This window comes from Schistocerca cancellata, chromosome 3 (assembly GCF_023864275.1).
Source record: "Schistocerca cancellata isolate TAMUIC-IGC-003103 chromosome 3, iqSchCanc2.1, whole genome shotgun sequence".
NCBI lineage: Eukaryota > Metazoa > Arthropoda > Insecta > Orthoptera > Acrididae > Schistocerca > Schistocerca cancellata.
The window spans coordinates 792,090,078-792,110,853 of record NC_064628.1 but is presented as its reverse complement, the minus strand read 5'-3'; the positions used below and the strand labels follow the sequence as shown (position 1 = coordinate 792,110,853).

General features: G+C 38.5%; 1 protein-coding gene across 1 annotated transcript in view; it reads right to left on the bottom strand.

Moving 5' to 3' along the window:
- Positions 1-20,776, bottom strand: part of LOC126176568 (dynein beta chain, ciliary) — a 790,269-nt gene that overhangs the window by 220,223 nt on the left and 549,270 nt on the right. The window contains exon 58 of the mRNA XM_049923728.1: positions 16,796-16,929. Coding sequence (XP_049779685.1) covers positions 16,796-16,929 — 134 coding nt within the window. The remainder of the gene's footprint in view (positions 1-16,795; positions 16,930-20,776) is intronic.

Sequence of the window (20,776 nt, the reverse complement as noted above, 5' to 3'; positions counted from 1 at the left end):
TTACATCTATATATTGGTCTCCAATTCGAACACAGTGAAGTAAAACTCCTGGCTTATACAGATGATACAGTGTTGCTGAGTGAAACTGAAGAAGAACTGAAAGACATGTACAGATCTCTCAGGCACAGTGCCAGCAAAATTGGGCTTTTGATTAACCAAGAGAAAACCAAATATATGAAAATAGGTAGAGTCATAAACCCAAATCCTTACTTTGAAATTAACCAACATTCTAAATCCAGAAAAGTTCTCCAGTTCAAATACCTTGGATCACGTTTCAACAGTAAAAATATCAAAACAATGGATATAAATGAAAGAATAGCCTCAGGGTCAAGATGTCTGTACTCGCTAAGCAACCCACTCAAAAGTAAAGCTTTGTCAATCACCACAAAGATGAAGATACACCACACAATTATCTGCCCCATAGTACTATATGGTTCAGAAAGCTGGATGCTTACAAAGAATGAAAGAGAAAAATGGAATGTTTTCGAAAGAAAAGTAATGAGAAAAATCTGGGGACCTGTGTTGGAGAATGGCGCATGGAGAATTCGAAAGAACAATGAACTTTATCAGTTAATCAAGCAACCCACTATCATCCAGAAATTAAAAAGTATGAGACTGCAATGGGCTGGACATGTGGCCAGAATGGAAAACAACAGAATCACCAAGAAAGCATTTGAAGGAACTCTCCAGGCAACAAGACCATTGGGCCGACCTCATACAAGGTGGAAAGATGACACAGAGAAGGACATCGCAGCATTAGAAATTTCCACAGGGTGGAGGGAGGCTGCGAGAGATAGAAGGCAGTGGAAGCAGATCGTTGATGCAGCGCGTGGTCTACAGGGCCTGTGATTGCTGAGATGATAGATAGATAATGTGAGGAAAATCTTAAGTACTAACACCAACATCTTTTGTAATGAACCGTTTTCAGATGAAGAAAGCAAGCCGAATGGTATATGTGTTTCATTAAGACCACTGATGTTATTTTATTTCAATAAAACGAAAGACATTTGGTGACAAAAATATGCATTTCTTTGGAGTCACAAGACAGATTTAAAATACCTTTACTGATTTCAGAAATAATCTCAGAAAAAAGTAGGCCTCTTGAAAGAAGTTTATCAGGTGAGGAAGAATTGTGTAAACCAACACTGTAATTGACCACCAATAAAATGTTGGTTCTACTATGTTCGTTATTGTCAGCTGTTACCCACTGTGTTATATCTATTATTTTATAGGTATTGTGAGATTTTTATTTCGAGAAATATATGAGTACATAGCTTACAAACCACCAGCAATTAACACAATTTTCTTCTTCTTATCGTCCATATTTTCTAACATATAAACTACTGTCGAAGTGCCAAAATGTACTCGGCCAAATAAAATGTCCATAAAATGCCACACTGTACAATGTACTTGTGGTGAGACAGTCGCGATTCCTGAAATCCATTGCCCATGGCCTCCAGCATGCTGAGGAGCACCGCAGTCCTGGATCCATGGATAAAGTATGAAAATCCAATGCATTATGCCATACACAAACAGACCCGGCCTGCAGGCAGATTGGTGAGACTAGATCCAGGCAGGGCCTGCATATTAGTGGGAACCAAATGGCTTCAGATTGGCAGGCCCGATCCATTACAGATTGCAGAAATCCACATGTGAAGCCAGCTATTCACAAGCCACATCCCAGCATGTTGATGAAATGAGACTATGGTGATCAATCCAGGCAACAGATAACTTGTTCAAATACTCAGAGGACCAACAATAATGAGGAAAGGTAACAACTCACCATAAAGATGATTGCTGAGCCACAGACAGGCAATTAGAAAAGACTATCACACTCTCACAACCAAATTTTCAGCCATAGCTTTTGTTAGGAAATGAGAGCACATACACGTTCACACAATCACTTAGACACAACTCACGCACACAAGACTGCCATCTTCAGCCACTGCCTTTACAGTCTCTGAGAATCAGATCCAAGCAAACCACTCTCATTGGCAGCTGCCACGGTACTAGCAAGAAGTAGTGGCAACACTGACTGCAAGCCAAGGGGAGTAGTAGGAAGGGGAGAAGCAGTAGTAATAACAGAGTAGGGAAGCGGCACACATAATCAGCTGCACCCAGCCAGTGACAATGCATGACACCTCAGTAAGCAAACTATTTCATCTACTGATGCAAAAACGAGATTATTCCAGTTTTTTTTTTTTTTAAACCTTCTTCTTCTCTAAGTTTCCCTGATTTCCCTGATGCATCTGTAATTCCCTGATTTCCAGAACCTGTGGAAACCCTGGATATGTAAATGTAGCAATACATACTACATCTTAGTGGATTGTTCATAAAATATAGAACATAAATTCTTCCCAGAATGCTTCCTAGCTTTAATAAAATTACACTTCATTTCAGTAAAACAATCGTTTTGAAATTGAGTCTGGCAGACAGGATAATGCTTTGTAATTACATAGTTATGCTCGTATTTTAATCAGATTATGTTCTGTGTGTTTTTTTTAAATACATTAGTTTTAAACTATTTATCATTGATAATGAATATAACTGAATTTCACTGATTTTAATTACCTTCAAATCACTTTTGTTTTAAAAGTGTTATCAACAATAATGGTAGCAGAATTTTAGCAATATTAAGAGAAAATAAATAGTTTTAAACATTCATACCAGTTAAGTGTCTACAGTTTCCAAAGTATAGTATTACTCATATTGTCCATATTTGACCATGCTTAGGATTGTTATTCAAATGCTGTTACCTTTTCAACTAATTAATGTGAGTGAGAAACTGTTGGTAACAAACTTTTTAAAGAATTGGTAAAATCCTAGCTGTTACGTTTCAACCTTCCATAATTATTCTTCACTTTCACTGAGGATAACAATGTCATCAGCAAATCTTCATCATTGGTATCCTTTCATCTTGAATTTTAATCCTGTTCTTGAACCTTTATTTTATTGCAGTCATTACTTCTTTGGCATACAGATTGAACAGTAAGGGTGAAAGATGACATCTCTGTCTCACAGCCTTTTTAATCTGAACACTTTGTTCTTGGTTTTCCAAGCTTATTGTTCTCTCTTAGTTCTTATACATACCATATATTACCCATCCTCCCATGTAGGTCATCCCTATTCTTCTCAGAATTATGAACAACTTTGAACCATTTTACATTGTAGGACGCTTTTCCCAGCTGAATAGAAGCTATGAATGTGTCTTGGTTTTCCTTCAGTCTTGCTTCCATTGTCAACCGCAACATCAGACCTGTCTTTCTGGTGCCTTTACCCTTCCTAAAGCCAAGCTGATTGTTATCTAATAGATCCTCAATCTTCTTTTCCATTCTTCTGTATGTTATTTTTCTCAGCAACTTGTATGTATGAGCTGTTAAGCTGATTGTGCAATAATTCTGACATTTGTTGGCTCTTGCTATCTTCAGAATTATGTGAATGACATTTTTCTGGAAGTCTGATGGTATTTAGCCAGTCTTGTAAGTTCCACATGCCAACATGAACAGTTTATTGTTGCCACTTCCCCCAATTATTTTAAAAATTCCAATGGAATGTTGTCTATGCCTTCTGGATTATTTGATCTTTAGTTGTCCAGAGCTCTTTTAAATTCTGATTCTAATACTGGATCCCCTATCTCTTCTGTATTGACTCCTGTTTTTTCTCCTATCACATCATCAGGTAAGTCATTCTCTCATAGAGACCTTCAATGTACTCTTTCCACCTATCTACTTTCTCCTCGGTGTTTAACAATAGAATTCTCATTGCTGTCTTAATGTTATTGCTCCTGCTTTTAATTTCACTGAAGGTTGTTATGAGTATTCCACATACTGAATCAGTTCTTCTGACAATCATTTCTTTTTCAATTTCTTCACATTTCTCCTGCAGCCATTTCACTTAGTTTCTTTCCACTTCCTATTTATTGCATTCCCAAGTGACTTTTATTTCTGTAATCCTGTATTTTCCTAAACATTTTTGTACTTCCTTCTTTCATTGATCAATTGAAGTATTTCTTCTGTTACTAATGGTTTCTTCACAGTTATCTTCTTTTCTTGACGTTTTCCTTTGCAACTTCTGTGACTGCCCATTTTAGAGATTTCCATTCCTCTGAAACTAAACTACCTACTGAGCTGTTCATTGTCAAAATATCTGTAGCCTCATGGACCTTAAGCATCTCTCTTCATTTCTTGGTATTTTGTATCCCACTTCTTAGAACACTGTTTTTTCCTGAATAGTCCCATAACTTCAGTTTACTCTTCATCATTAAATTGTGATCGGATCCTGAGTATGTCTTACTATCAAATATCTGATTTTGGAGTCTCTGCCTGGCCATGACGTAATCTAACTGGAATCTTCCCATTTCTCCTGGCCTTTTCCAAGTATACCATCTCCTCCTGTGATTCCTGAACAGAGTATTCACTATTACTAGCTGAAAGTTATTGTAGAACTCAGTCTTTCTCCTCTCTCATTCCTACTACCAAGCCTATAGTCCCCTGTAGTCCTTTCTTCTATTCCTTCCCCTACAATCAATGTCCCAAGACTAATAGATGTTCATCTCCCTTTATAGACTGAATTACTCATTCAGTATCCTCATATGCTTTCCCTATCTCTTCACTTCTGCTTGCAATGTTGGTATGTATACCTGAACAATTATTGTCAGTGTTCATTTGCTGTCGATGCTGATGAGAACAACCCTGTCACTGGACTGTTCACAGTAACTCACTATGGACTGTTCACAGTAACTCACTATCTGCCCTACCTTCCTATTCATAATGAATACTACTTCTGTTAAACCATTTTCTGTTGCTGCTGATATTACCCTATACTCATCTGATCAGAAATCCTTAACCCCTACTATACCTAGATTGAGTCTTAGTATTTCTCTTTTCAGATTTTCTAGCTCGCCTACCAGTTCAAACTTCTAACATGCCATTCCTCAACTCTTAGAATATTATACTTTTGTTGGTTACTCAATCTTTTTGTCATGGTCACCTCCCGTTGGCAGCCCCTCCTGGAGTTCCAAGTGAGGGACTAGTCTGGAATCTTTAGCCACCAGTTTCCCGCCCCTAGGGAAAGAGAGTGTCCTGAACCTCTTAGTGCTCCTCTGCCATCTCTGACAGGGCCTCTGACAGAACGAGAGTGGATTCTTATGCCAGAAGTCTTCAATCACCATTGTTGATGATTTTTATTCAAAATCTAAGCAGTGGTAGGGCTAGAACACAGGACCGAGAATGTTTTGGTTATTAGCCAATTACACTGCCCCTAAACCATGGGTGGAAGACGTGTTAAATCTGCTCATCTGGTGGGCCAAGCAATAGGTCTTCCTCTTCCTATCCATTTCCCTGGAAGTTCCTCATTCAGATGGTTACGAATGGGTAAAGCTGAATGTGGAAGAGCTCCATCCTTTTAAAACCACATCGTTAAATGATATTGCAATGGCACTTCCTCCAGCAGCAGTGGCAGTTCCTGACACAGAAAGTGCAGGTAGCATGTGCCTGTCAAATGGTCCTCAAAGAAATATGGTCCAATAAGACAATCACCCAAGATTCAACACCAAACATTCATTCCCCATTGTACATTATAGGTCGACCATCACATACAGTGAGGATTGTCAGTACTCCAGTAGCGCATATTGTGGTGACTGATGGTACCATTACTGTGGAATCATAATTCATCCAAGATGCAAAATAGGAATGCTGTATCATTTTCCAGATTTCCTAAAGCCACTAACATAAATTTATTGAAGCTTCAAAATACCACCCATGGAGCTCTTACTGTAATGTGGATGGCATGGTTGATATTTATGTGAATGCAATATTTGCCATATGGATGACTGGCTGGTGTTCAACTGTTGTGCAATGGCCCTTTTACTCATGTGTGGATTGATTTGAGCTGTATCCAGCATTTCACCAGATGTTACAGTCCTCTTTCAGACAGATGGTACTTTTGAATTACAGCTGTTTTCTTTACACTTCTTTCAACACTGTGGAATGTCTTTGCAGTCATGTGTCGCCTGTCTGATTATGTTCCTGATACAGGCATAGCGCCTTGAACGTATTTTTTTCTTGCTTCCCCATAAATAAGGATCACGTCAATGTATTCCTCTGTGGAAAACATGATGACTGACAGCAACGACTATATTTAGGCCTTATGACAGTACAGTGTACACAGGGCACAATATCAATAACAGCATTGTTTTCTTGTTGGGATGTGATAAACATTGGCCTGTGCTTACATACTAACACATTGCACTGATGCAAAAACTTTTGAGCAATGCAGGACTTGAACCACTGATGACATGTCTCATTCATTACTTGGCTAATGCCTAACCACATCACCATATTAGACTGGGAACGTGCTTGTATTACAAATAGGTCAGAGTACAAACTCTATCAGTCCATTGTCTAATACAGGATTTACTGGATTAATTTCACTCTATGTTAAATCTGTTGACTAGGCACAACATGCTAACATAGTTACTTGGTAGACCGGCACAGATAAATAATTTAAAGGACTGGTGTTTTGCAAATGGACTATACTACCTGTCAGGTGTGTTCAGCATTGTTTACAAGATGAGCTTACTGGACGCTAGTACCACACAATATGCCAGCAAGGGGATACTGACCTTTTGATGACTTCACATGTTTGATGGGCAGCATCTGACAATTTTGGTAGGTGCAACTGAATAACCCTGTACATGAGATGTTGACTCCCTTCCAGTACTCCATTTAATGCTCTATTCCTAAGCATCATAATATATGTGATTAAAAATTTACTATAAGATAAAAGGCAGTAACAATATTATGAGAAGCGGCGATGCTGAGTCGCAGATAGGCACAACAAAAAGATTTTCACACTTAAGGCTCTTGGCCAATGGCCTTTGTCAACAATAGACACACACACACACACACACACACACACAACTCACATACACAACTGCATTTTCAGGCAACTGAAACCACACTGTGAGCAGCAGCACCAGTGCATGATGGGAGTGGTGACTGGGCGGGGGAAAGGAGGAGGCTGGGTTGAGGAGGGGGAGGGACAGTATGGTGGGGATGGCAGACAGTGAAGTGCTGCAAGTTGGGTGACAGGCAGGGGAGAGGTGTGGACAGGGTGGGTTGGGGAGATTAGCGGAAAAGGAGAGAAACAGATACAGAAAAACCTTGCCACAGTGACCCCATTCCAGTAATCCAACAGGATCTCTAGTCACTACTCACATCCTTCGCCCCATCCCATAATCTCTCCCTGGAGTTCATCTCTCTACTCACCCCTACCCCTCCCTGCCCTCCTACCATCTAAATGCTTCCTAAAGTCCATAAACCTAACCACCCAGGACACCCCATTGTGGCCGGTTACTGTGCCCCAACTGAGAGAATCTCTGCTCTCGTAGACCAACACCTTCAACATATTACCCAGAATCTATCCTCCTATATAAAAGATACCAACCACTTCCTCCACCGACTCTCCACATTTCCTGTCCCTTTATCACACAGCGCCCTGCTCATCACTATCGATGCCACTGCCCTCTACACTAACATTCCTAATGCCCACGGCCTTACTGCTATTGAACACTACCTTTCCCAACACCCGACAGATTCCATACCCACAACCTCCTTTCTAGTTGCCATGACCAACTATATCCTCACCCACAATTACTTGTCCTTTGAAGGCATTACCTACAAATAAATCCAGGGTACGGCCAGGGGCACCTGCATGGCACCATCCTATGCCAACGTATTCATGGGCCATCTAGAGGAATCCTTCCTCAACACCTAGAATCCTAAGCCCCTCACCTGGTTCAGATTCAATGATGACATCTTTGCCATCTGGATTGAAGGCGAGGACACCCCATCCACAATCCTCCAGAACCTCAACAACTTTCCCCCCCCATCTGCTTCACCTGGTGCTACTCAACCCAACAAGCCACCTTTCTAGATCTTGACCTCCACCTTGAAGAAGGCTACATCAGTACTTCCATCCATATCAAACCTACTAACCACCAGCAATACCTCCAACAGCTGCCACCAATTCCATACTAAGAAGTCCCTTCCATACAACCTAGCCACCCATGGTGGCAGTCCCTCTTGAAATATACCGAGGGTCTCACTGAAGCCTTCACTGACCATAATTATCCTCCCAACCTTGTACAAAAACATATCCCCTGTGCCTTATCTTTGCAGTCTACCACCAGCTCCCAAAGCCCCACTGTCTGGTCACAGAAGAGCATTCCCCTCGTAACTCAGTACCACCTAGGACCAGAGCAACTGAATTACGTTCTCCACCAGGGTTTCAATTACCTCTCGTCATGTCCTGGAATGAGAAATGTCCTGCCCACTATCACACAGTTGTATACCGTCGTCCACCAAAGGTACACAATATACTCACCCATCCTTATACATTCTTGTAACCCTCCTGGCCTCAATCTTCATTAGTCGCTGTATTCACCCATCCAGCCCCTTCCCACCTCCCATTCCAGCGCTATACAGGCATTATTCCACCACCACAGCCAGTCTTTTTATTTATTTCTCTCTACTTCTCTCCTTTTCTGCTACTCCCCCCCCCCCCCCCCCAAATCACTCTTCTGTCTGCCACCCATCCTGCAGCACTTCACTGTCCATCATCCCCATCATACTATCCCTCCCCCTCCACACCCCAGCCTCCTCCTTTCTCCTACACAGTCACCACTTCCATCATGCACTGGTGCTGCTGCTCGCAGTGTGGTTTCAGTTGCCTGAGACAGCAGTCGTGTGTGTGAGTTGCGTTTGCTTGGGTTGACAAAGGCCATTGTCCGACAGCTTTAAGAGTTAAAATCTTTTTGTTGTGCCTATTTGCGACTCAGCATCTTCACTATATGGTGAGTAGCAACTTTCCATCTCATAATATTGTTACATTCCATGCTGGATTTTCCACCGTTTGATATTTAGCTTAGGGCTTCATTCACTAAAGAGACTATTCTTTACTTTACTGGTGGAAAAGTGCTATTATTCTAGTGAAGAATTTATTGAGGACTGTTTCCCAATTTGAACAACAGAAATATATTTTATTTTATTTTTTGTAACAGTTCTGAAAACTAAAATAAGCTGTTCCCCAGAAATGTGTATAAAATAATGTAAACTTTTGTATTTCCCCTAAAAATGTTATTATTGTAAGATATGACATGTCTCCTAACCATCAAATCCAATGATTTGACTATTGTATCTAACAAGATGAATAAATCACATTTTCTACTCTTGATAATTCACTAACTTGACTTGCATGCTACCAAACTTTATACCCTGCAGTCCTCAAGATTCATGAATATCCTCAACTGCCAGAAATGCATAAATGATGGGGCAGGGGCACTACTGAACTTGATATGTAAGAACATTTACTGGTGTGCTGCAAGTTTCTCTTGCTTAGTAAGAAAATTGTTGTGGACAATGCTCAGGAAATCAATATATTGTATACTCTGTAGAGAGTAAGAGAATTTATCCACTACAAATATTTTCACTGTGTCTCAAGAACATTATTTCTATATCTTGGTATTGAAGATGCTAAACCACTGCTGCCTCATTTCAGTTTTATCACATTATAATTCCTTATTCTTGATGTCATTTTTATTTTATTGATATATTCAGTTCTGTTGTTCTTCATTAACTGCTGTCAAGACATCACAGAAATTGCACATAACAACATATTTGTTGCTTTATGTTTCAATAGTGTTGCAGCAAACAGCTCTAATTGTACAAGGAAATGGCTATAGCAATGCGGTGATGTAAAAATATCATCACTTATGTCTTATAGAATTCTTAACAATTCAGTCATAAGTTTTTGACATCACCATTACCACAATGACTATTTCCTTGTCCTGAACACTGCTTTGTTAGTGATGAAGAGAAATATTGCATTAACTTTCATCATACCTGTTAGTGTTCTCAAGTACTAATTTCAGTACTGCCTCTGACACACCATTTATATATTTGTGGCAGAAATTTTATTCATGGATCTCTCACGTATTTCAGCACATTTTTTAAAACTTCAGAACAAAATGATAATGATGCTGAAAAACAAAGCCACCAAATTGTAGTTAGTTCTGTGGGATGTCAATTACAGACACTCAAAGAGTAAAAATACATATGGTACAGCAGTGAAAATTGCAGTTTACAGTTATTATCTATTGTATCCAATGATACGAAGGCACTTCATTCAGTAAGACAGCATTACAGTTGAAAGCATAAAAGTAACATGACATAAAATCCGTACCAGTGTTGGAATTGTTTATACAATTAAAATCAAGCTTATCCATAAACAATAGTCACTTATTGCCAGCTATTGTTGTACAATTTTAAACCATAATGACAACAATATTAAATACATCATTTACTGAATAATGATAGAAGTGGACAATTTCAAAATGAGCAATAATGTAAAAAAGTTTTAGCTCATAAAACAAATAATAGTAATTAAATGGCTGAACAATAGTTAACCTAAGCAGGATGTAGTGAGGTACATAAATTAACAGTACAAAATGTAAAGGTGCCAATTTTTACTGTAACTGCACCAGAAAGTTGATCTAGTTTATTTATAGAGTTGTGTCCTCATTAATGAAGAAACAATCAAAACTATCTGGGAAAACCATGGAAGCACAAAACTAAGGTGGATATCTTTCACATACAGAAACTAGTACTATCTAGCTACTATATCCTCTTTCAGTAATATTTCCTACTAGCTGCACCATGTGGTGTTGCCCATGCTTAAAATTTATTTATAAAGAAATGTTACTGCCAAAACTCACCAACCATGCATAAGTGCCATCACAAAAGTTATCTCTTGGAGGTACTGAGGTGAAAGCTACTTGTGGCCCAGTAAACCTGTGGCGTCAGAAGGGGGAGAGGGGTGGGGGTGAGGGGTTGTAGCTGACAGAATACATGTTGCTCACAACTTACTCGTTTACTTAAGGGAAGAAATTTTAGATGACAAGGTAGCAAATTACAAAATGTGCCAGGAAAGGGAGTAAATAACCACATGACTGTTTCCGGCAAGCCTAACATGGTAAAGATCATAATTGTCTAGCTGTATATGGAGAGCCAGAAATGTACTGTAATACAGCTCTGTAAACAATGCTCTGAGACTTCTTGTTCTCTGTGTGTATGTAGAGATTTCTCGCTCTTGATACATGTGGGGAGCCAATGAAGAGCTGACCATGTGAAAAACATGATGTGCCCAGATGAATACCTGCCACTTTTGACGTTTGTTCTTGACCCTCATTTATAGTAATCAAGAAGGCCATTTACAAGGGAAACTGCAAGTGTTTGAACTAGAAAGGCAAGTTTGTTGAGATGATAGGAATTTGTGGTATCAATACAGTCCCTCCTTTGGTTCTGTCAGTGATGATGGTGGTCTGCACACCACACCAGGTGCACCCAGGTTATGCATCAGTATGACAGGCACACCCACCTTCAGCTCCAACTTATGGGATGCACCCTGACAGCTCTAATGAGTTTAAAAACTCTACAGGTTACATAGATACGTCATCACTTATCATCACTGTATTGATCGACCATAAGGTGGTTATCTCACCAGGTACTTGATCAAAAATTTTTTATTGATGTTTCACACCAATTCATACTTGGGTGCCAATATCGTAACATTAAATTTAATGCATTCATTTGATAGTTAACTTTCATGGATGACTTTTTAGTCATGTTATTCACCCATGGGAACAGTGAATCTTTTCAGAATAAAAGGCAGCCTATGTGTTAATATTCGGCTATCTCCAGCCACTTCAGTGTTAAGGAGTAACAAGCATACTACCTCAATGAAGGAAGAAAATAAGCCATTTCTAGTTGGTGCAGCACAGATTTTATAATATTTGTACATGCAACATTGTCACCTGCCCTCATGTGCGCCTGGTACCAACAGATATGCTCGTATATTATGATCAAATCCAGCATCACTACAAACATATTACATTTGTAATATGGCAGTGAATTTGTCATTTGTACAAAAGTACAGGTTCATTACCAGTAATTAAAAAATATAAATAATATTATGAAAAGGATAGGTTGTTACTTACCACACAGAGGATGAGTTGAGTCACAGACAGATACACCGAAAAGATTGCTATACATTTTAGCTTCTAGCCAAAAGGCCTCCTTCTGAAACACACACGTAAGCATAATTCACATACGTCTATGTGATCTGTGATCCTGAAAATGGGCGTGTGTTTTCTTCTTGAGAAGAAAGCCTTTTGGTCAAAAGCTAAAATATTTAACTGTCTTTTTGTTGCGCCTGTCTGTGGGCCAGTGTCTCCTCTATATGGCAAGCAGCAATCTATCCTTTTCATAGTATCATTGTTACTCGATGCTGGGCTTTCAATTGTTTGGAAAAATTAAAAAAATGGATTCATATTTGATTAAGCATGTTTTGTAGATGACCAGTGAATATTTAGGCTTCAGTTCTTTTTTTACTACTTTAATGCAAAGTAATGCTTTCTCACAGAGCTATGCTTCAAGTTAACCATGACAAAAATGCAAAAAGCTTACATAGTTTGAAACATGATGTGTTGTTGCTATGAAAGTCTACTAACATAACATTTCAATGACAGCAGTTTGCAGCATGTCCCTGTGAGAATCTCTGATTTCTTGGGATTATTGCACAATGGCACTGCATTTTAACGGATGACAGTAATGATGGAATTTACAAGGATGACAAGATCTCATAACTTACAGAATTGTCAACAGAACTCTACTCATTTCTCTGTTGGTTTCACAATCTCTATCAACAAAATATTCTCAATTTAATGCTGTAAGTGGTGCAGAATTGGTACCAGACAGTCATGTTACTCTCCATTGCTGACCAACACCATGGTAGTGAAGTGGTATGTCATGTGCCAAATGGTTTTATGAGACCAATGCAGTAAAATGGTTCAACATGGAGACATGAAAAAATGACAGAAAGGAGTGATCACATTTGGATATTCCCATGACCACACTGTGAATAACATAGCTAGATTTATTGGAAAATCAATGCGGATCATCCAACACATCTATGAGGTACTCGAAGCCATGTAATGTGGAAGTAACGGCAGTGTTTTAAAAATGATCCTAACTGACTTGTACCAGCGACAAATAAATGATAATTGGTTATAGAACCATCAGGAAATTTGCTGTTAGTGATGCAGAACCATCTTGGACAGTTTTTGAGCTAAGAGTGCCAAGGAAACTGCACACAATGTAAATCAGGAGTCTTGTACCATGCAAAAGACCATTTCTCAAAGTGCCACAAGAAAGCTGAACCTCTCAAATGACCCAGACAACACAGAAACTGGACAGCAGCTAATTGGAGGCAAGTAATACAGTCTGACGAAGAGCAATTTAGCCTCTCTTCAAATGATGAAAGGTGTCGAGTGCACCGACTGCCCAATGCAGAATTTACCCTGTAGTGTGTGGTGCAGGTTTGAGCTACTCATTTAGATTTCTGTGAACATGAACCAGGATATTTATTTCAATATTTTTTGTGAGTAAGTGGACCTTTCATCTACATTTTAATGGTGAGTGTGCTATGAACACTCCCATCTTCCAAGAAGATGACAGTCATGTTCACAGAACTGCATACATACATTCCTCCTTTGACAAAGACTCAGGCACTCTACTACACCATGAGTGGCCCACAATATCACCCAATTTTAATCCCATAGCAAATGCCTGAGAATTTTTAAACAGTGAGTAAAACAGAGCAACTATCCACCTCACAATCTGGTAGTGCTAGGGATCTAATCATCAATGAGTGGCTTCAGCTGTATGTGGCAGTCTCTCTTCTTCACAAACTGAGGCTGTTATTAAAGGGTATGCTTATTCTTGTGGCTTTATCCTCTATAAGACTGGTCCTGTGTAGCCTATGACAATTACCGACATAAGCTTTAATCACTCCAAAGAGCCTATTTAGTAAAGAGACAGCTATGAGATTATGTTTACCAGATACCAACTGACCTCATCCAGCTTTCTGTATCTTCGCAATGGTCACATACCTGAATGGAAAGATGTTACACAGACAGAGAGGCTCTGAGTAGACTCACAGTGTGAAACATTATGCTGAAGGGCACGCTATGCAACAGCATTCCAGTGCCCTAAATACTTCACACATCACAAGTGGGAAATTTAATTCTTCATATAAACACCAGTACCTCAGAATTTCCCACTTGGTAACTTGTTCTAAAGCAAAATGCTGTCCCTTCTAACCCCCGACCCCAGAAACTTCACATTCTTTCCCTCTTTTCTTTGGGTGAAGAAGATCTTGTCCAAAAGATTAAAACACTTGGTTTTATTATGTTGGCCAGTGTTTATACATTAAAATCTAATGAGCAGGACTTTTCCTATCGTTGTTTATTGGAACATTGATTACATTTTTCAAAAATGATCACATATCAAAAAAATTCAATAATGGAAAATCCATTCCTTTACACTAACATCTCCATCACACATGGTCTCTATACCATCAAGCATAACTTCCCTCAACAGTTGTTTGAGTCCAAAGCCACCAGTTCCTTCCTTATTCCTCACCCATAGTTTCTTCTTCGTTGAACACAAATCTTACAAAAAGTACTGCTTTAACTATTATCATGACACTATCCTGTTTCATGCCATTCATTTGACATGTAAAAGATTCTTTCAGTGTCCACAGCATATTCAGAACCCTAAATCCCTCATGTGATTCAGATTCACTGACAACATCTATGTGATTTAAAATCAGTGAGAAGAAACACCATGATTATTCCTTTGCCATTCATTTCAATTAATCCTCCTCAGCTCAGCTGGCTACCTTTCTTGATGTAAAAGAACACCTTTTTGTGTATCTCTATAAGAACTGTTCTACCAAAAAGTCCCTCCCATACAGTCATATCACATGCAGATGACAGTTCTGCAGTGACAAGCTGTCCCTCTCCAAGTATACTGACATTCTTTGCAGACTGTCACTCTCCTTCCAACTGATTCCAAAAGCACATCTTTTCTCTATGTTCACCCAACACTCCTTACGCCTCCAACAAAGGAGCATCTTCTACATAATGCAATACCACCGAAAAATGAAACAACCGTGCCCTTTACTCTGCCCAGGACTTTGCCTATGTCTGTTTATCCCTTGTGGGATACGCTCTCCATTAGTCTCTTTCCCCCTCTGAAAGTGATCTCCAACAGAACACAGAATCTGATATGTTTGTCCATAATCATGCTATTCCAACTAGCAGTGTACTGCTCTATGGGTCACATTCAAGTAGAAGACTCAGCACATGTCCTATCTTTCACATGTGCTCATCTCTTCATATTCCAGACCTATCACTGACATTTCATACCTCATCAGAGACAAGGCCACTGGCAAAATCAGACATGTCATCTACTACCCTCTCTGGAATCACTGCATATAGTTCAATGAGGGTATGACAAAAAGTAACCTATCCCATTGCATGACAAGTCATTGCCAAACAGTAACCCAAGATGAACAAGACTGCTGGGCTATAGAGCATGCAGCCCAAAATAATGTGGCTGGCTTCAGAAGCTGGTTCAAAACTTGCTCCACACGAATCCTTCATCCTCAGTCCCTACCACGGACATTTCTGTATTACACAGATCACAGATGGGAACTGTACTTTCAACATATGCTTTCCTTCTCCAGTCCTGCTGCTCTCAATCTCTGATAGTCCCCATCATGCATCTGCTTCAACTCCCACCCCCTCCCCCACCCCTTATTGTCCCACACCAGCTTCACTCTTCATTCTAGTATTTTCCTACTCCATACTAATCCATCTCTACTCTCTTTCTGTCACACATGATGTTCTTCCTTATTATTCCTCCCACCATATTTTTTTCAGCCACTTTTGGCACACTCGTGTGTTTCACATTTTCACAATATTATTTAACTGTTCCCCTGCTATGCTTCTCTCTCTCCAGCTACTCCAGCCCACGTTTCTTCCACTCATTCATCATTCTAGCTGAGACTGCTACTCATCCCATTTGATCCGTGCAGTGCCTGGAGTGTGGTGGTGGTGATTTTTGTGTGTGTGTGTGTGTGTGTGTGTGTGTGTGTGTGTGTGTATTGCTCATTGTGTCCTCTAATAGATGCACAGTGATTCATTCTCATGTAGACATTTATATTACATCCTAGACTTCCCATTACAATACTTCATGTCTTAATGGATTGTTACAATTTTATTTACAAAAATGCATTCACTTTTGTTTATAGATTGTTACAATTTTACTTACAAAAATGTAATCACTTTTGTTTAGATATGGATCCAGAGTCTACATGTATCACAATATAGAATTCTTTCCAACAACTGAACACACATTGTTCTTAACACAATTACACAAATCACAGCCACTTCTTTCATAGTTTCATATATTGATTTTGAATTACAAAATTGGACTTTTTTATACATGTTACTTAATTTCTTGTTGACAAATTGTTACTTTGTTAAGCTCACATGTGAGAGTGCCCATTCTGAAAGTCTGTGACTGACAGCAGAATTGTGAGGAAGATTTGGTGAAGGTAGAATGCATTTTTTAATATACTCTGCCTGCACCAAATCCACCTCGCAAGCCCACCATCAGAACTCTTCTGACATTGTACAGCACTGCCACAATTCAATAATGAACTTGAAGGTCTCATCTGTACCTCGCCTTTTACATGGAAGTTTTTGTCTTTTGAGAAATGAAATTAATAATCTGCAAAATACTGTGAACATATAAATTCTAACAGAAACAATACATACTATTTCAATAGCTTAAGAAACAAATTACAGCCCCATTACTAAACTTCTTACCTTATTCAGAGTGTTAAGAGCCTCTTGTGCAGCTGTAAGGGCTGGCTCAGCTTTAGCCAAATCTTCTTCACAGTCCTGCTGCTTTTTGGTCACCTCTTCTGCGATACATGCAACTTTTTGCTCCTCCTCATCGGCTGAAAATGTACAGTAGTTATTATATAAAAAATTATGGGTGTGGTCTTTTGAAAATGCCCTAAATACATCTAAAACTTTTCATTCCAAGAATAATGCTAATACAGAATGGAGCATTATTAAACCAGAAGCAAATAGAAATGTTGATACAAATATAGTTCTCCATACAAACATCCATACCACAACAGCAGGGGGAACAACAATAACAAAACAAATTTTACATTTATAGTATACAGGTGATTTAACATTATGTACAAAAACGCAAACATGAGGTGAATATTACAAATGGTAAACTGTGACCTCCTTAACGAGTAGCAGCTTTCCATATCTTAAATATAATGTTGATTTCTAGCTATTTCAAATATAAAGTAAAGCAGGCTGTGAATCAATATTCTCTCTCAATTTGCACCTCTTTTGATGCAGAAGTACAACTTTTCTTCTAAGATCTCATTTTTGCCAAAACTGTCACATTTTTAACTGTAGTGACAACCACATGCCGACCAACAGCCAACCACCATCAAAACCATTCAGTTGTTAACCTGAAATCGCACTGCATGAAGAGTGACCACTCTACATAACAACATTACAGTACAGATAATTACTATTGCTTGCAATAATCTCCTGTGGTTGCAGCCTATGTCTTTGTCTATGATAAGTGAGCTCCAATAGCGTTTTTGCATGTAACACTGAGACCAGTTGCTTGTCTGTGACAGACACATATGCATCACTACAACAAAGTGAGTCATAGTGATAATGCATGGATTAATGTATTTTTCTGTGTGCTGTTTTTATTCTTGGTTTTATATTTCATTTTACTTCAGGTTAAGGATGAAATTCCTCTTATATTGACCAAAGCTGTTGTCTGTTTGCTAAATGTAGATTGTCTCCACCCTGAAGATGTGTGGGAAGGCTAAAAATACTTGACAATTATAGTGTTACATATCTGCTGTATTACATCTTCAGTGCATACGATTATGTGGAGTGACACTTGCTGCAACACATGATGTACATGGGTGGTCTCATTATTACAAACTATGTGTCACTGTTCATTCTGCACTACAAGAACATACAATTGACATAAATTTGCTCTTAAAGTGGAAGAGAAAATGGCTTTTCATTCAGTGAGTATCATGGCCTCATGGAATAAAATCTAAATGTTCTGAAAACTCCATGTAGATGGAATGTAAACCATAATCTTCCTTCCCTCTTTCCTTCCTGTATGAGCTGAAAGAAAGAAAGAGAGAGAGAGAGGGGAGGTAGCAAACTATGTAACTGGAAGGGAACAGAAACTCTCTATTTTAAGTGTTTAAGAACTGGTAGCTATTTTCTGCATACAGTGTGGATTCAAGGTTCTTTTCTGTGGAGGATAGGGTGTGTAACAGTTTGCTACATCCTCTCTCCTCCCTCAACTTCCCAAAATTAAATTGCTGTCCCATGTACATAGTCTTAATGGCTCACTTACACCTATGATTATAATAAAAATAATAAAATATACAATTTTTAACAACCCAATAATTTTGGCATAACTTCAGTTGCAATTGCAGTTGAGAGAAATATATAATTTGAAAAGCATTTGTCCCAAAATTTGAGTATTATTTGTGTCATATAATTTAATTCATATAATAGCTACAATGTCTCACTACTTTGACAACATTATAATTTACACAATATAAAGGTGATGTGTAAATAAGGGTAATGTTGTCGTCCCCTCCCCCGGTCTCTTTTCCTGGTCATTTCTGCCATGGGAAGTTTCTATGGTTTTCTGTTACCACTAGTGGACCTATGAGCCATGTCAGATTTGTTGATGGCGAGCAGTTACAGTCAGCCCGTAAATGGATATCTTTATCTGGCTGGATGGTGCTCCACAGGTGGTCAGACATATGAGCAAGCATCTGAAAAGCACCCTGTATTAAAGATACCTTGTAGTTTTCTAGAATTTTTTACCACCTTTGAGATAATTTTGTCTCGAATGCCAAGGGTGTATGGAAGGGAACGTTTAACATGGAAAGGATGACAACTGCCAAAATGAAAGTACTGTTGTTTACTAGAAGGTCCTTCCACAAACGCAACCATGCTGGTGTCCCATAGTAACTGGCGTCAGGGCATTCACCAATCATATATCTGTCTTAGTTGATCAAAACCTGCAATCAACAGTATAAAGACTACTTTTCTACATTAAAGACATCAACCGTTTCTTATTTCATCTGAAATTTGTGTCCGCCCACTCCCACCACACACCTTGCTTGTCATCGCTGATGCCTCCACAACTTTATGAACATTACACATCATACATTCTTTAAAATTTGAGGTATATAATTACAGTTAAGCAGGACAATTCTGAACACAATAACTGTGTGAAAAGCAAGTACTAATCCTTACAAATGAAGACATTAAATAGGCTCAGTATAGTCAATAAAAATAATAATATAATAATAATAAATAATAATAATAAAGATTTTAATGTCTTTAGGCCATTACAGCAATTGACAACATCAAATGAAGATACAATTTATAATACAATGTGATAAGGTATTGACTACTGAAATATTTTCGCTTATATTACAATAAATGTGCAGTGGGTCATCTGTTGGATTACTGCATTTTACAGTTGAAGAATCCATTTATATCATAGATTGTATGGGCAATAAACCATTCATGCAGTCTTTCTTTGAATGTATGTTCAGGAAGATCCTGTGTAGCTTGTGGCAGCTTATTAAATGGTTTGTGCCCTGTGACTTCATAGCTATTTATTGATTTTGATAATTGTGGTAAGGCGTGTATATGTGTTTGATGCTTCTTGTGTTGTAACAATGTACATTTTCTCTATGTTTGACATCTTGTAGGTTCTTCTTCATAAAAATTAAGACATTGTACATACAGAGGTTTATTACTGTCATAATTTTTTGTTTAGTAAATAAGGGTTTGCAGTGAGCCTTAAGTAAGGAATTTGTAATTATACTAATGGCTTTCTTCTGCAATAATAAGATGTCATGTATATGACTACAGTTTCCCCACAAGATAATGCCATAGGATATTATACTTTGGAAAAATGCAAAATAAGATGATCTGACGTATGTTTCAGGTACACAGTTTCTGAGTTGTCTTAATAAATAAATTACTCTAGATAGCTTACTACTAATATAGTTTACATGTTGGCCCCAGGATAACTTTTCATCTAAATAAACTCCCAGGAATTTAACAGAACTAGGGTCATCAGATAGTGGCTTGTCTCTTAAGAGTGAAGATTATCTGCTGAGTTTTATTTTCATTTAGCAGGAAACCATTTGCTCTGAACCAATATGCTCCACGAGCGAGTGTTTTTTCTGCACAGGTTTTAAGATCATTAAGATTGTTACTGCTGTGAAGAAAAGTCGTATCATCTGCATACAATACAGTGGTGGAACTAATAAATGAGGGGAGGTCATTGATCCAGCCTACAGCCAGGATTTTTTTATGGGCAAGAACACCAGTAGCTCCCTGTTAGCAGCAAACCAAAGGAAAACAGGTGCAGAGCAAAATCTTCATGAACCAAAACTACAAGAAAACCCGGTGAGTGGTGTCAAAAATCATTCCATTGGGAAACAGTCACTATTATCCTTTAAAATATTACACCATAATGTGCAGTCAATGTTTAATAAGTTACTAGAAATAGATCTCTTCCTAAAAACAAAGCCACACTTAGATGTTCTCTGTATTACTGAACATTGGTTAACAGAAGACAAAATTTAAAAAACGTCACTTGGCGAATTTACTCTAGCTGGTTATTCTTGTTGGAACAAAAGTAAGGGAGGTGGTACAACAATCTATGTCAAAAGATATTTAAGATACAAAAGCCTCACAAAGTACAAT